Raw genomic sequence first — 16,480 nt, forward strand, 5'->3', positions numbered from 1 at the left:
ATCCTGATACCTGAAGCAGGCAGAGACACCATAATAAGAGATATCCCTGCTGAACAGATGCAAAGATCCTCAACAAAATACTAGCAAACAGAGCTGGTTCGATAGCATCTGCCTTGCACGCGGCCAATCCAGGATGAACCTTGGTTCAATACCCACCAGCCCCTCCATCCCAACCCTATGTCCCAAATGGTCCCTTGAGCCAAGAGCAATTACTGAGCGCACAGCCAGGAGTAACCCCTGAGCGTCACGGGGTTTGCCCCACAAAACAATACTAGTAAATAAAATCCAACAGCTCATCAAGAAGGTCATACACCATGCATGACCAAGTAGGTTTCATTCCAGAGATGCAAGGATAGTTTAACTTATGCTATCAATCAATATAACATACCAGGATCAATAAAAAAAAATCATATGATCAAATCAATATATACAGAACAGTACTGAACATGGTTCAACACCCATTCATGATAAAAACTCAACAGATGGGAATTGAAGGAACCTTCCTTAATATAGTCAAAGTCATTTACAAGCCCAGAGAAAACTTTCAGGGGTCTCAAACTCAATTTACCTGGGGGCCCGCAGGAGGCAAAGTCCTTGATTGCAAAGTCAGTAGTAAGCCTAGAACATTGGGGGTGGGGGGTGACCCAAACAACTAAAACAAAACAAAACAAAAAAAGATTTCTCTAGGGCAGGGCCACAAAATGTTGTACAGAGGGCCGTTTGGGGCAAGCGGGCCTGAGAGTTTGAGATCCCTGCTTAGATACAATGGGGAACAACTAAAAAGCCTTTCCTCTAGCTCTGGCACAAGAAAATGTTGCTCCCTCTGGCTACTTCTTTTCAATTTAAGTTTGAAGCACTTGCCATGGCAATTGGGAAAGAAAAAGATACCAAGGGCATCCAAATAGGAAAGAAATACATATAATACTCACTGTTTGCAGATGATATCATACTATGTTTAGAAAATCCTGTCTATTAGAAAGCTTTAAAAACCAACAGATTTATAAAGTTGACAAGCTACAAAAATAATAAACAAAAATTCATGACTTTTCTATATATAAATAATGAAAGGGAAGAGAATAAAGAAAGAACCTCAGATCAATTGTGTGTGTGTGTGTGTGTGTGTGTGTGTGTGTGTGTGTGTGTGTGTGTGTGTGTGTGTGTGTACAAACAAATATATGGGGGAGTGAGAGAGGAGTAAATTTTCTGCCACAAAAAAAGTAGACATAAAAAAATAGACATGAGATGGTGGGAGGGGAAACGGACATTAGTGGGGAATGTGCAGAGCTAAAGCATCATTACAATTTTATAAACATGGTGTTTAATAAAATAAATTTTTTTTGTTTTTGTTTTTGTTCTTTTGGGTCACACCCGGCAGCACTCAGGGGTTCCTCCTGGCTATACACTCAGAAATCACTCCTGGCAGGCTCTGGGGACCAATATAGGATGCCAGGATTTGAACCACTGTCCTGCATGCAAGGCAAATGCCCTACCTCCATGCTATCTCTCCAACCCAATAAAATAATTTTAAAAAGAATTTTAAAACTACTTAAGTGAATGAAGGGATATGCCATATTACTGGATCTGTAAATTATCAAATTGTCTTATCTAGTATCAATCAAAATTCCAGTTTTCAGGTTCAGAAAGAATCTTTGAAGCGGAACACAAGCTTTGTACACTAGAGATCTGAGTTCAGTCCCAAACACTGCATAGTATAGCCAAACAAAGCTAGGATTAGGCCTAAGCATTTACTTACTGGCACCCCCCACAGATAAAAAAAAAAAAAAAAAAAGAACAATTAACAACATTTTAAAAAATCCAGTTTTCAAAACCTAGGGCTAATATATTCTAATATTTATATAAAAATTTCAAAAGCTTTACAATAGGTAAAATAATCTTGAGGATTTACATAGATGTAAAGAATTACCTGTAGTAGTCAAGGTAGTATTAACAGAGAAAAGACAAAAAGAATTAGTGTTAATAATATAGCTAACAAATATTTATATTTAATCCAGATGATATAAAATTCCTAAAAATCAGTAAGAAAAATACCTTAACTGGAGTCAAGCCACATGCAACATGGACAGTGCTAAATTTCCTATACCACATGGTTTCTCAATCATAGCCAGGTATGGCTAGGGAGGTCCCAGAACCAAAGACCCTGAGCATCAATCATATCCTTGGGTTCTTAAATTGAAATGAGGGGCCGGGAAGGTGGCGCTAGAGGTAAGGTGTCTACCTTACAAGCGCTAGCGTAGGATGGACCGCAGTTGATCCCCCGGCGTCCCATATGGTTCCCCCAAGCCAGGGGCGATTTCTGAGCGCATGGCCAGGAGTAACCCCTGAGCCACAGGTGTGGCCCAAAAAACCAAAAAAAAAAAAAAAAAAAAAAATGAAATGATGGCCAGCTATTGCCCATGAACCTCAGGCACTACTTGGGAGGTCACCCGAAATAAAAAGCAAGGAAAAGAGGGAAGAAAACTCAATAGAAATGCTGACATGAGACTTGAACAAGTAATTCAAAGAGATCATACAAATGGCCAAAAAGCATACAAAAGAGTGTTTAGCATCTTTAGAATCAAAGAAAGGTAAAGTAAAACCAAAATGCTATAATATTTATCACTAGATGGCTAAAATAAAAAACTAACAATCCATTAATCCTGAATATATACAGTTCTGTATGACTCAACAACCTCAACTCTTGGAACAAACTAGCTAGAAATGGCCTAGAAATGAAATACCTTTTATGATTTGGACAATTTCCTGACAGGAAGCTTTACTATAATAATAAAGTATAAAAGGTCCAGTGCAGATGCTCAGTAAACATTAACTTGAAACATTAAAGATTTTTCTGTATTTACTTTTGGGGGTTTTGTTTGGTTTTGGTTTTAGGGCCACATCCAGCAGCACTCGGAATATTCCTGACTGGACAGAAGTTACTCTTGGCAGGCTCGGGGATCATATGGGAAGCCAGGGATCAAGCCCAGGTTAGCCGCGTGCAACACAAACTCTCCCAACCCATTGTATTAACACTCTGGCCCCTGTGTGTTTACTTTTGTACCACACTCAGTAGTTAGTGTTCAAGGTTTAGTGCTGGCTCTGCACTCAGGGGTCATTCCTGATGGACTCAGTAGACCGACTGTTATGGGGGCCAGGGATTGAACCCAGGTAAGTTGTGTGCAAGGATACAATGCTGACTACTGTACTCTCTGAAAACAAGAAACATTACAGCTGTTTAAATTTTAATTTAAACAGATTAATACAATAAACACATGTACGATTAACGAACACATTTAGTCGTGTTTTCAATCGTAGTGAATAATAGATGCCAGGAAAAATACAAGAGCTTTCCCCCAAGTACTATTAGAAATCTACTCTCAGTCAAGCAGTGGCAAAGATTATTTTAGGATGACTGACTAGCCCATTCTTCTAGGGTAGAGGTCTTGCTGAAAGAGGTATTTGAGGCCTGAAGGCCAGGAATTGAGAAAAAGAAATGGTTCAATTGCTTGAGCACCTGTTCTGCATATGGGAGGCTCAAGTTCAATCCAGGGAAACACTTGATTTCCAAAGATTCATCACCATCAGTGGCCCCAAAGCCAAAAGAATAAACAAACCAGGAATACCCCAAGCAAATTTAAATTAAATTAATTCTAGACTTTCTTCTTTTATTGGGGGGGGGGGCACACCCAGTGACACTCAGGGTTTACTCCTAGCTCTGCACTCAGAAATCACTCCTGATGGGCTCAGGGGACCATTTGGGATGCCGTGAATCAAACTAGAGTCCATCTAGGGTTGGCCACGTGCAAGGCAAATACCTTACCACTGTGCTATCGCTCTGGCCCCAAATCCTAGACTCTTCTGAGTGCTTTCAGAAGTAAAATTATAAGGAGCAAGAACGTTACTCTGTGGTATAGCACTTGCCATACATGTGTGAAGCTCTGGGATTTTTTTTGTTGGTGGTGGTGGTGGTGGTTTTTGGTTTTGGTTTTTGGGTCACACCTAGTGGCGCTCACACCTAGCTCTGTGCTCAGAAGTCCCCTAGCAGGCTCCAGGGACTCTGGGGACTCTATGAGATGCTGGGAATCAAACTAGTCTATTCCAGGTTGGTCATGCGCAAGGCAAATGCCCTACCTCTGTGCTACTGAAGCCTCATCCCCCCCCATTCTTCCTAGGTAACTTGACCTTACCTGCAAGACCCCACCCATTTCCTGGGAGGGGTCTTGGAAAAGGTAGATAAGGCTTTAACCAGAGGGGATTAGGCCCCTTTTTGGTCTTTTGCCAGCATGGAGGTCAAAGGAAAGATGGCTGAAAGGAGTTAAGATGTAGGGCTACCCAGATGTACCAACAATATCTTGTGGCATTGCTTCTCTTTTGCATAGGCACATTAAAATGGGAAAATAATACATATGCAAACAAGTTCTTATCTAATAGAGATGGGAACACAAAGTTAGTAATGTAATTAGGCCTTTTACCCTGAACATTGGCATAATGATTTGGCTCAGGTCTCAGAAGAATGGGCATCGCCCACACACACCTGAACAATGGATACCATCTATGGAAACAACCACAATTGTCTTTAACATTACCAGGATCCAAGCCTCTACCAGAGAAGACCTACCACTGCTTTGGCATTGACTTACTCCAAAGAGTGCTCCCAACACCCAGACGACTCAGCAACAGTCTGCATGCAGGGCAGATTGCTCTGCATTTAATGATATGCTGAAACTAGAGAATGCTCCATATCAGTCTGACATCGATGAAAGAAATGCATAGAATCCAGAGCCTTTAAATATAAGAGTCTGATACCAACAATAGCTAATGTGTGCAAAAATTTCACCGGGACCTTGAGAATGACTGGAGTTGGATAGACTGGTATGCCTGGAACCCAGAGTCTGTCTTATGCCAATAAACTTCTGTGGTGAGGCCTTTTTGTAATCAAGTCAAGAACTTTTTTCCATTTTCTCCATTTTTCTGGACCTATGCAAACATTGGCGATTGCCACTATCACACCTTTACTATATATTTTTTACTCTTATCCTTTAAGGAAAAAAATACAACTTACTGAACTTAAAAACAAATTACTGTAGTAGAATGCCAGTCTCGAATACAGGCAGGAGATGGGAAGGGGGGAGGGGTAATGTTGCACTGGTGAAGGGGAGTGTTCTGGTTATGACTGTAACCCAAATATGATCATGTTACTTAAACAAAAAAATATATTTAAAAAAAGATGCAGGGCTAGCTAAGAATGGCTGAATGCTTAAAAGGTTATGATACAGGCCACACATGTGGTGGATAGGGCATGAATAAAGTTGATGCTTCCTGATGCCTGTCTCTGGATGAGTCTGATTCCACCATTCACCTAAACCTGGGACCCGCCAGCTGAATGGGAATTGCAGAGCCATGTGGCCTGGGATGGCAGAGAAAAATCCCTCCATCCATCCATCTCAATCCAGCACCATCGTTAATTTAATTCTACATGCTACTGCTCTGGCCCTGGGGTTTAGTTTTTGGCATCATGAAAATAAATCAATTAATGTGGGGGCTGAAGCGATGGTTTATATGCTTGCCTTGCACACGGCTGATCCCATTTGTTCCCTAGCACTGAACAGCACCAGGAGTGAGTGATCTCTGAGCAGAGTCAGCAGTGGACCTTGAACACTGCCAGGTATGGACCAACACTCCCCAAAATAAAAACAAACAAGCAAAAGTAAAATAACACTAAATAAATTAGATAAATTAATTTAAGTATACATAAGGTAAGTACAAAAATAACAGAAGGGGCCATATTGATAATACAGATGTAGGATATTTTACTTGCAAACAGGCAATCCAGGTTCAATCCCAAGCACTGCATTTAGTCCCCTGACCAGGAATATCATTGTTCAAGAGTGATCCCAGAGCAAAGATCCAGGAGTAAGCCTTGAGCACAGGTGGGTGTGACTCCAAGACAAATAAATAAAAGAAAAATACATTCATAGTATGCAGAAGGTTCGGGTTCTAGTCCTGGTACTCCAGGGTTAACAAAAGTAGCCCTAAGCACTAAGCCAGAAGTAGCCCCAAAATTCAAAAAGAAAAAGAAAAATTACATTCAGTGTTGGGAGAAATAGTATGGGGCTAAGGCCAACCCAAGTTCAATCCCAAGCATTGAATATAGTCTAAGCACTGCCAGGAATGATCTTTGAGTGTGCTAATGTGCCGCAATTAAAAAAAAAAAAACAAAAAAAAAAACTACATTTAATCTGTCAACCTGCCAACTTTTGATTCAGTCATGATAAAATTCATGATGTTGGGCTGTAGAGATAGTACAGTCTTGTACACATTCAAGCCAATTTCAATCTTTGGCATCACATAAGACCCCTAGAGACAAACTAGGAGTGATCCTTGAGTACAAAGCCAAGAGTAAGCTCTTAGCACAGAGAGGTATGGCCCTAAAACAAAAACAAACCAAAACCTCCCCAAAGCAATGATCATTACTCAGAAATTCATGATGCTTCTAAAAGTACTTAAATGGTACTGATTTAATTTTCAAAATATTTTAAAACGTAATCCTAACATTCAAAATCTACCTAGTAGGCTTATTTCTTTTTATTATTTAATGCTACATTAACTGCCCATGTTATAGTTTTCAATATAACTATATTATCTTTTATTAAAAAGATTTAGTTTGTATAATCCCTCTTTCTGGAATTTTCTAACACTGCTACTTTTTTCCTATTTAAGTACTATTTCTTCTCCACAACATTTTCTTTCATGCCATAAGCCAAATTAACTTAAAAATCTATTTTGTGGGGCCGGGCAGTGGCGCTAAAGGTAAGGTGCGCCTGCCTTGCCTGCGCTAGCCTTGGACGGACCGCAGTTCAATCCCCCGGTGTCCCATATGGTCCCCCAAGCCAGGAGCAACTTCTGAGCGCATAGCCAGGAGTGACCCCTGAGCGTTACCGGGTGTGGCCCAAAAACCAAAAAAAAAAAAAAATCTATTTTGTTGGGGCCAGAGTGGTGGCGCAAGCAGTAGGGTGTCTGCCTTGCACCCTTGCACGCACTAACCTAGGACAGACCGCGGTTCCATCACCCGGTGTCCCATATGGTCCCCCATGCCAGGATCGATTTCTGAATGCCGAGTCAGGAGTAACCCCTGAGCATTAACCCCTGAGCATCACCAGGTACAGCCCAAAAACTAAAAACCAAAAAACAAACAAACAAACAAAATAAAAAGAAAATCTATTTTGTCATTCTTACCTTCTAATTTTTTTAAAATACTTGATTCCGTTTTATTCTTCAGGGTTATAGAATCAGTACTGCATTCAGAATTCTTCTCATTTGACATCAGAGGTTCTTTTGAATGAATATTGTGAACGGACTACATGAAGATATCAAATAAATTTCCATAAAAGCATAAATATTGCATATAATAATATATAATTATAATAATAGCATAAATATTGCTATAAAAATCCATAAGTATTGTCCTAGATGACAATATCCTGAAGTATATAAAAAGAGTGCTCAGAGAATTTTCCATAGAATCATATACAGACACTCTACACAAAGATGAAAATGACCAACATAAATTTAGAAGTAAAATAAAATTGATAAATTTATTCTCAAGAGATATTCATTAATTGGGAATGGAGATATAGCACAGTGACCCTTGCCTTGTACATTTAATCTTGAGTAAGAAGTAAATTGAAAAAGAAAATAAAAAAACAAAACCAAAAAATAGAAAAAAAAAAAAAGAAGGAACTTGAATGTGGCTCCTAAAACAATCATTCATTAATTGCTAAAATATATTCACTTAAAAAGATGTTAAACATGGGATGGGGACAATAGAGGAGGGAAATGGACATTGGTGCTGGAATTGTCACTGAAACACTGTACGCCTGAAACTCAACTATGAACAACTTTGTAAATCACAACTCTGAACAACTTTGTAAATCACAGTGCCTTAATTAAAAAACATTTAATAAGAGATTAGAAAATATGAATCAAACATAAAACATGCTTCAATATTGCTACTAAAGGACTAGTGAAATATATAGGAGGCAGATCTTTAGCATCCCATATGGTCCCATGTGCCCCCATAAGTGACCTCCCAAAGTTACCTATACTATAGTTTATAACCAAAATAATATTATTAGTCAAAATTAAGATCTATGTAAATTATAAAACAATGAAATATCAATGCACTATTTATTTTCTAAGCCGTATTTAGTCACAACTACTGTTTGGGAGAACAAACTGAAAAAGAGGGATTATATAAATTATAAAACTGAAAAGACACACATTCTAAAACCAAGGGCTAAGAACAATATCAATAGAATAACCCCTAAAGATGAGCATACCAGGTAATAAAATTGTTTCCTATCTTAGAAACTGAATACAAAGCTGCAAGGACCTGTCAGTGCAGCACCAATGTGTCGCTTTATTTTATTCATATGTCTCCGATAACTTGTTAGATTTTATAACCAAACACTAAAAAATAAAATCTAGGGAGAATGGTTTCCCTACCTACTTTCATCTTAGGTCAACTAATCTATTTAAATACATGTATAATACTAAAGGACTAGTGAAATATATAGGAGGCAAATCTAATCTGCCTAATTCAACTAATCTATTTAAATACATGTATAATAGTAACTAATCTATTTAAATACATGTATAATAGTATTGCTTACTATTACCACAATCCTTACTCTCCCACCTCAAGCATTGAAGAAACATTCAATGGACAGTGTAAAAGATGTAAAGGCACTACATCTCTTAGTGGTTTTATTATTTTGTTTTGATGGTACTGGGGAATCAAACCTAAGGTCTCACACGTGCAAGGCAGGCGCAAGGTATGACATCTCTGGGGTCACTGAAAATAAATATGCTTAAAATACCATAAATATTAGGAATCCCTTTCTCTAGAATTGTCTTTATAGAACCCAGATCAGGAAACTTTGTTCCATATAAAGACTTAGAAATTGCAGTACCTTTAAATTTCTCAATTCACTGGAATCATTTCCACTTGATTTAGATCCAGGCAGAGGTGTAAGCATATCTTGGCATTCTGGTCCAAAGGTCTGTCTATTAACAATAACACAATTTTAAGTTTTTTAGATATTAGTTTTTCCATGTATTATTTTATTCATTTTAAAGTGGCCTTTTGCAATGTCTATAATTTGAAAAAGATACCTTGAGAAGATATTTCTAAAACCATGAATCTAGTACAAATGTGACTAAATTAGAAAGGGATAGAAATGAATTTTCAGCAACTGCCTACATCATTGCATAATATTCAACAGTTGGGATTAAGTCATGAACATGGGAAAAGAGAAGGTTGAAGACTTGAAACTTCACATTGCAGAGTTGAAGAATGAGAACAAGGACATAGCAGCTGAGAGATAATACAAAATAAGGTGCTTGCCTTGCATTCACCAGAGCCAGATTTAAGCCCTGGACCCCTCATATGGTAGAGAACACTATCAGGATCATCATCTCTGGATAGAGAGCCAGGAATAACCCTGAGCACTACCCCCCACCCCCACCCTAAAAAGTACAAAATAACTAGAATAAGCCTTTCTGGGGCTAGAACAATAGCACAACAGCAAGGCATTTGCCTTGCAATCAGCTGGCCCAGCACAAACCTGGGTTCAATCCACAGCATCCCATATTCCCGAGCCTGCCAGGAGCGATTTCTGAACACAAAGCCAGGAATAACCCCTAAGCACCTGAGCCCCCCCCCCCCATAAAAGAAAATAAAACTTTCTGTGGGCCTCCACAGTCTACCATACCAATCACAAAAAAATGGCTAGTTTTGGTTTTGTTTTGAAATGAAAAAATGACTTTCTTCTTAAGCTAGGGATAAAGAATTCAAATGGAAATGAATGGGCAGAGTGATAGTGGGTAAGGCATTGGCCTTGCATGTAGCCAACCCGGGTGTAATACCCAGTATCCCATATGATCCTCTGACCGCCTTTTGGAATAATTTCTGAATACAAAGACAGGAGTAACCCCGAGCATTGCCAGTTTGGCCCCAAAACCAAATAAAATGGCAATGAAAGTTAGCCTAAGATTCTGATACTTAACCTCAACAATAAAATGGTTGTTTTAATACCAATATTTAGCCATAAATATATGACAGAAATTTAGGTCTAAAAACCAACTAAAAGCTATCTGTTTATTTCTGAAATTTGTTTCAAAAATGATTCTCTGAAATTCAAGAAATCTTTCCTAATAGATGTTATGAACTATAGTAATTAGAAATGACAGACCAGAGGAGGTCCAAAAAGATTAGATCAGGGATTATGGTTCATACTTTGTATACAGCTGACCCCAGGTCGAACCCCAGCACCACAACGTCTTATAAGTATCATTGAGTATAGCTCTGGAGGCCCTAAGCACCAAGGTGACCCAGGTAATGGCCAGGATAACAGGGTCCTCACTCAGCACCATTTGGCCCACTGTATTGAACTGCTAATGTCGTTGGCTGGGAATGGCCAGAAGGCTGGCTCCAGAACATGATTTGGACAGACTCAAAAAGAGGGGGACAGAGGGAGATCTAGGAGGCACCAGAGAAAACTAGAGGTCCAGAGAAACAGCTCAAAGGGCAAGAACACATGCTGTCTATGCAAGAGGTCTGGATTTAATTCCCGATATACAAAAACTGAGAACTGCTTTACAGAATAGTTTACCATGGCAGAGGACAAAAGTGGCGAAGGATAAGAGGATCTTCCGTGGGAGGGTGTGGTGCTGATGTGGTATATGAGACCCTGTTAGAAATGTGAACATCAGCTCCTTTAAAAAAAAAAATTTAAAACACCTCAACCACCACTGCATGATCCACTAAGCACTGAGTTGAGAGTAACCCAAATATTACTGAGTGTGGCAGACTTCCTTCCCACTTCGCCTTTTGCCTTTAAAAAGCAAAGCCTTGGGGGCCGGGCGGTGGCGCTGGAGGTAAGGTGCCTTCCTTACCTGCGCTAGCCTAGGAGATGGACCGCGGTTCGATCCCCCGGCGTCCCATATGGTCCCCCAAGCCAGGAGCGACTTCTGAGCGCATAGCCAGGAGTAACCCCTGAGCGTTACCGGGTGTGGCCCAAAAACCAAAAAAAAAAAAAATAAAAAAAAAAAATAAAAAATAAAAAGCAAAGCCTTAAAATTCTACCTTAGTTAATCTGAAAACAAGATCCCCAATTCTCTTAAAAAAACATAATACATGGGCCTGGAGAGATAGCACAGCGGCGTTTGCCTTGCAAGCAGCCGATCCAGGACCAAAGGTGGTTGGTTTGAATCCCGCTGTCCCATATGGTCCCCCGTGCCTGCCAGGAGCTATTTCTGAGCAGACAGCCAGGAGTAACTCCTGAGCACCGCCGGGTGTGGCCTAAAAACCAAAAACCAAAAAAACAAACAAACAAAAAAAAAAAACATAATACACCCAAGTTGAAGGAAAAAAGAACACGTCAAACATGCTGAATCATTTCATCTTTCACTGCACTGAAAAGTTCTTAATGATGCCGTCAGCTTGGAGACATGGAGAGCTCCCCAATAGCCCTGTCTCAAGAGACAGAAACTGGGAAAAAAATATTCCCTCCCTCCAAACGAAGAGGTTACTTATAAGCAAGAAATATTCAAACATCAGGATTTTCTATTCCAGGAATATCTGCTCAGTCTTTCTAAACTTAATGCTGACTTACTTTTCCTTTCTTCCATGTTTCATGGTTTTTAAAAAGATCCTTTAATGAACATTAGAGGATGGGGGTAATTTGGAGATGCTCATGGATTACTCCTGGCTCTGCACTCATGTGTTACTCTTGGCAGTGCTCAGGGAACCATATGAAATTCAGGATTTTGAACTGGGGTCAGCCACATGAAAGGCAAACATCCTACTTGTTTGTACCAATGCTCTAGCCCTAATTAATATTTTCAATGAACAAGTAAAAAAGCAAAATAAAATCATACTGCCCACTCATTCCTTCACTCCAACTGTATTTAGAGAGACCTTTATTTTAAAGGCCTGGAGTCAACTCCCGGTACTATTTATTCAACCAGGAGGAGTTCAATGCTTAGAATAAGTGATACAATGTCTCTAGGGTCCAGCCAGTTCCCCTCAGAAATAGTCTTCTCCAGGGCTTCACCCAGAGGTGCTGGGGGCAGGGACTCAGAGTGGTGCTTCACAGAAAACCTAGGGCCTCCCACATGCAAGACACATGATCCCAGCCCCTTTGCATCTGCTCCCTGGACCATAACTCAGAAATCTCCAATACCAAATAAAAAGATCACAATTATTATTATGTAATAAAAGACTCAAAAATCACCTTGCTATCATTCTTCAAGAACTGAAAACAAATTAAAACTCAAACATACCTTTTCGTAATTTTTGGTACAGCAGTCCTTTCTTGAAAATCTGGGCTACTAAGAAGGTTAACGGGGACTCTTCCAAATGGGCAAGACTAAAAATATTTTTGAAAAATTTATTAATATAAATTATATATACAGACTATATATATACACATATGTACATACATACTATATACATGACTAAACTCAAAATAGATTTAAAAACTTACCCTTTTAGCTTTGTTTGTTTTTTTCAAAGGATTTTGATAACTTATCTCTGCATCATGAGGGGGGATGTTCTCTCTTAAACAGAAAGGAATAACCCCAGGTTAAAAACATTACATATATTTCAATTATTGCTGTAATTAATTGCTATAATTGTTGAACAGTTTATACTACATAACACAAAAACATTTAAGTAAATGAATAAGATAAATGTGTTTTGAGAACTTAAATTCTTTCCTTACCCAGATAAAAATCTGGTTTTAGTAGTTTGTCCTCTGGAGTCACAATTGATATTCCTATTCTGTAAATGTCCAAGTGAATTAGGCAAGGATTCCTGGGCAATTAATGAAGATGCTGCAAAATTTTAAACATAATTTGCAAAGTTTCACTTCATGGTAAGTATTTGTCCTCAAAGAGGACATATTATAAAGATAATTTTCCAACTATAAATTCATAAATGTGCTAATTACATGACAATAAAGGTACAAAACTGAATTCTAAAAGCAAAGTCATTATCTTTTTGTCTTTTGGGCCACACCCGAATATGCTCAAGATTTACTTCTAACTCTGCACTCAGAAGTCACTTCTGGCAGTGCTGGGGAAACCCTATGAATGTTGGGGATCGAACCTGGGTCAGCAGTTGCAAGGCAAGCATGTTATACTATATATCCCTCTAACCTCAAAGTTATTCTCTTGTTTAGATCAAGTTGTTCTAAATTCACTATTGCAAGTTTGATTAGGGGGGAAAAAATCTCAACAGAGTAGTAAGACTTATTTCTAGAAGTTTTATCCTCTTTAATCTAAAATTTTAAATCAGATTTGATTATTCTACATAAACAACTTTCTGTATAATACTCAATGCTTTTTTGCAGGACAATCTACCAGAGAACTATTCACATACATTAGAACTGTTACCTGATAAACTCTTCTTTTCCTCCTCTGAAATTAACTGCTTTTTTAAAAGGTTTAAATTCCGAATAGCAATTTCCAACATTTCTAGTGGTACTGCTCCACATTCTACAGCTTTATGAAGAAGCTGTTTACTTTTTTTAAAATTACCTAATAGTAAAAAAATAAATAAAGTTATTTTAATGCAACAATTCTCATTCTCCATATACTTCTCTGGGACCTAGGAAAAATTTCAAAGGCTTAGGTAAAATATTTATCCCAAGACCCATTACTTTATTTCATAAGCAAATGAGTATTTTCTCATTTCTGTAAACAGCTCTTGTCCAATAATTACTTAAATAATAGGAAGCAATTGACATAATCAAGCATTACTTTATGACTATTGTCCAAAAAAAAATACAAAGTGGAAAGGCAAAAACAGAAGGTATTTACTACTAAAAAGAAAAATAAAACTTCAGTATTATAAAATGCAATAAAACATTCCCAGCAATATTGTCCTTATAATAAGAACAATAAATTGTAAGTGGGCATCTGGGCTGGGACATAATACAGGGGATTGTTGTCATATACCTGTAAAATCAATCACCTTTTATTTTTTCCTTTCACCTTTTCTGAGTTAATTAGCACAAGTACCCTTATTAATATCAACCCTAACCCTCAGGTGATTTATGTTAAACTCTGACTAATGAAAGTGGCAGGGAAAGTAGCTGAGCTAGAAGCCTGGCTAGCTCAGTAAGATCCCAGAGGTTACTCAAGAACCCCAGTCCAAAATGCACTTTTTCCCATGACTGGTTTCTTATGCGCTGCTTTTTGCTGCAGACACATTCCATTCCAAGGTTGACACAAACACAAAAACAGTGAATCCCACAAACTGTAGGTGACTGAAAGCAAACTGCATGAAGGGGCAGCTGTGAACTCCCGGGAAAACAGCCAACCAGCTAGACCCAGAATTACTCACCCCCCTCTGGCACTCCAATAGGAATGTGAGATAGTCTCAATAATGTATCTAGTGGATCATCACTATGAAGGATGATTCAGTGCCTCGTGCTAGACTGAATGTGTCATGCCCTTTACCTGAACATTGGTGCACATGGCACCTTCTGAACTACCTCGTATTGCTCTAGTCCACCTACCTTCATTTCTCACTCTGGACTGTCCGTGCCAGATTCCCTAGATCTTCTCCTACACATGCCCTAAGAGGGGAAGGGTGCCTCTCCAATGGTGGTGAGTTCTCAATCGAAAGGCCTTCCCAGGGCTGATAATTTATCATTTACTATTGGCACTAAACTAGAGACCCATCTCCAAAGGATGATGAGATGGCTAGTTTCTGAAGACTCAAGAGTCTGAAAACATCTCAATCAGAGATACTCCCACACCCCAAGCCCCGAATCAGGTGTACAAGGCATTGCTAGCAATCCTAGTCCTGAGCACTGTCAAATACTCAATGCTGAGAATGGTTACAGATTTATCAACAGAAATGACACCAAAGATGTCTTTGTTCACTGGACAGCTATTAAGAGAAACAATTCCAAGAAGTTTCTATGTAGTGGAGATAGGGCGACTACGGAGTTCTATATTGTGAAAAGAGGAGTCCAAAAGTTACTAATGTATCCAGATCTGGCAGAGTCCTGAAAGGTAGCTGATATGAACCCAATTAACAAAGGTTCTACTGATTCATCTCAGGCCTCACTAAGCTGCCCTACCACCCATGGTGGCAGCATCCCAGACGATGTCGCCCACCACCTTTCTTCAACTGAAGGAGCTTCGTGCAAGGACCTCAGTTCCCCAGCCTGCAGTAACATATCAAGGTCACTGATGGGGTAGAAAGCAAGAGACAGCACCACTGGAGGGAGACCAACAGCAGAGAAGAGCAGGTCCTCCCACCCAGATTCCCGGCCAGGCACCAAAGGTCTTTCTGACCCAGGAAATTTCAGCAGCATACAACAGAGGTGGAAATGGAGAAACCAAGCCCAGCCAAAGCCCAACTGAAAAGCTGCTTTCAGAACCTCCTGCACCTGGAACACCTCCAAAACTTAACTTCCCTTTAAATTATTCTCTTGATCTTATTTGCATAAGTCACTATATTGCTGGTTAAACGTGGCCTAGCATCACTATCACAGGCACCATAAGTTTGTTAATGCATTATTTCTCAATTATTCCTAGTGAAATATAAAACCTAATATAAAATTCTTCATTTTTATAATTAGGTGGTAACTTTTCCCCAATATTCTCAAATTTCACTCATGTGACTGATTTGTTGGTAGGATACAAGCTACAACAGGAAATATCTTTTTGGTTTTCTTGTTTGTTTTGTTTTGTTTTGGGATCACACCTATCTCTAAACTCTGGAATTACTCCTGGCAGTGCCTGGGGACTAGATAGGATGCCTGAAGCAAACCCAAGTTGATAGCATGCAAGGAAAGCAATTTATCCTCTGTACAGTATACTCTCCAGCCTACAGAGAAAGTATCTCTTATGTAATATTTGAAATTGACATTTTTATTTTTATTTTATTTTATTTTATTTTTGGTTTTTGGGCCACACCCAGCATTGTTCAGGGGTTACTCCTAGCTGTCTGCTCAGAAATAGCTCCTGGCAGGCATGGGGGACCACATGGGACAACCGGGATTCAAAACAACCCCCTTTGGTCCTGGATCGGCTGCTTGCAAGGCAAACGCCGCTGTGCTATCTCTCCGAGCCCGAAACTGACATTTTTAAATTACCTTGTGATAGCTCAAACTGTGCAAAAGATATATGTACAAAAGAAAATTTCTTGCAGTTTGCTTTGGCCATCTGAAAGTAATCACGTGCATCATCCGGCTCCTGAATACTGTAATAAAGATTCTAGAGTCAAATTTAAAGAAAAAGATCAGAAATATCCAAATTTGATAACATTTTCGATGGAACTAAGGCATGCTCTTAATTTTTTCCCAAAAGACATGGGATATTTTATCTATATATAATTAAATGTTACAAGGCTTGTTTTATTCCTATAAAACAGTCCAGAACATAAAAAATTTTGGGAATATAG

At 39.0% G+C, this 16,480-nt stretch overlaps 1 protein-coding gene across 1 annotated transcript in view; it reads right to left on the bottom strand.

The window, feature by feature from the left end:
* Window positions 1-16,480, bottom strand: part of TTK (TTK protein kinase) — a 57,905-nt gene that overhangs the window by 37,827 nt on the left and 3,598 nt on the right. The window contains exons 3-9 of the mRNA XM_049772314.1: window positions 16,173-16,279; window positions 13,456-13,599; window positions 12,783-12,894; window positions 12,546-12,618; window positions 12,343-12,428; window positions 8,970-9,063; window positions 7,234-7,354 (exon numbers count right to left, since the gene is read on the bottom strand). Coding sequence (XP_049628271.1) covers window positions 7,234-7,354; window positions 8,970-9,063; window positions 12,343-12,428; window positions 12,546-12,618; window positions 12,783-12,894; window positions 13,456-13,599; window positions 16,173-16,279 — 737 coding nt within the window. The remainder of the gene's footprint in view (window positions 1-7,233; window positions 7,355-8,969; window positions 9,064-12,342; window positions 12,429-12,545; window positions 12,619-12,782; window positions 12,895-13,455; window positions 13,600-16,172; window positions 16,280-16,480) is intronic.

This window comes from Suncus etruscus, chromosome 4 (assembly GCF_024139225.1).
Source record: "Suncus etruscus isolate mSunEtr1 chromosome 4, mSunEtr1.pri.cur, whole genome shotgun sequence".
Taxonomy (NCBI): Eukaryota; Metazoa; Chordata; class Mammalia; order Eulipotyphla; family Soricidae; genus Suncus; species Suncus etruscus.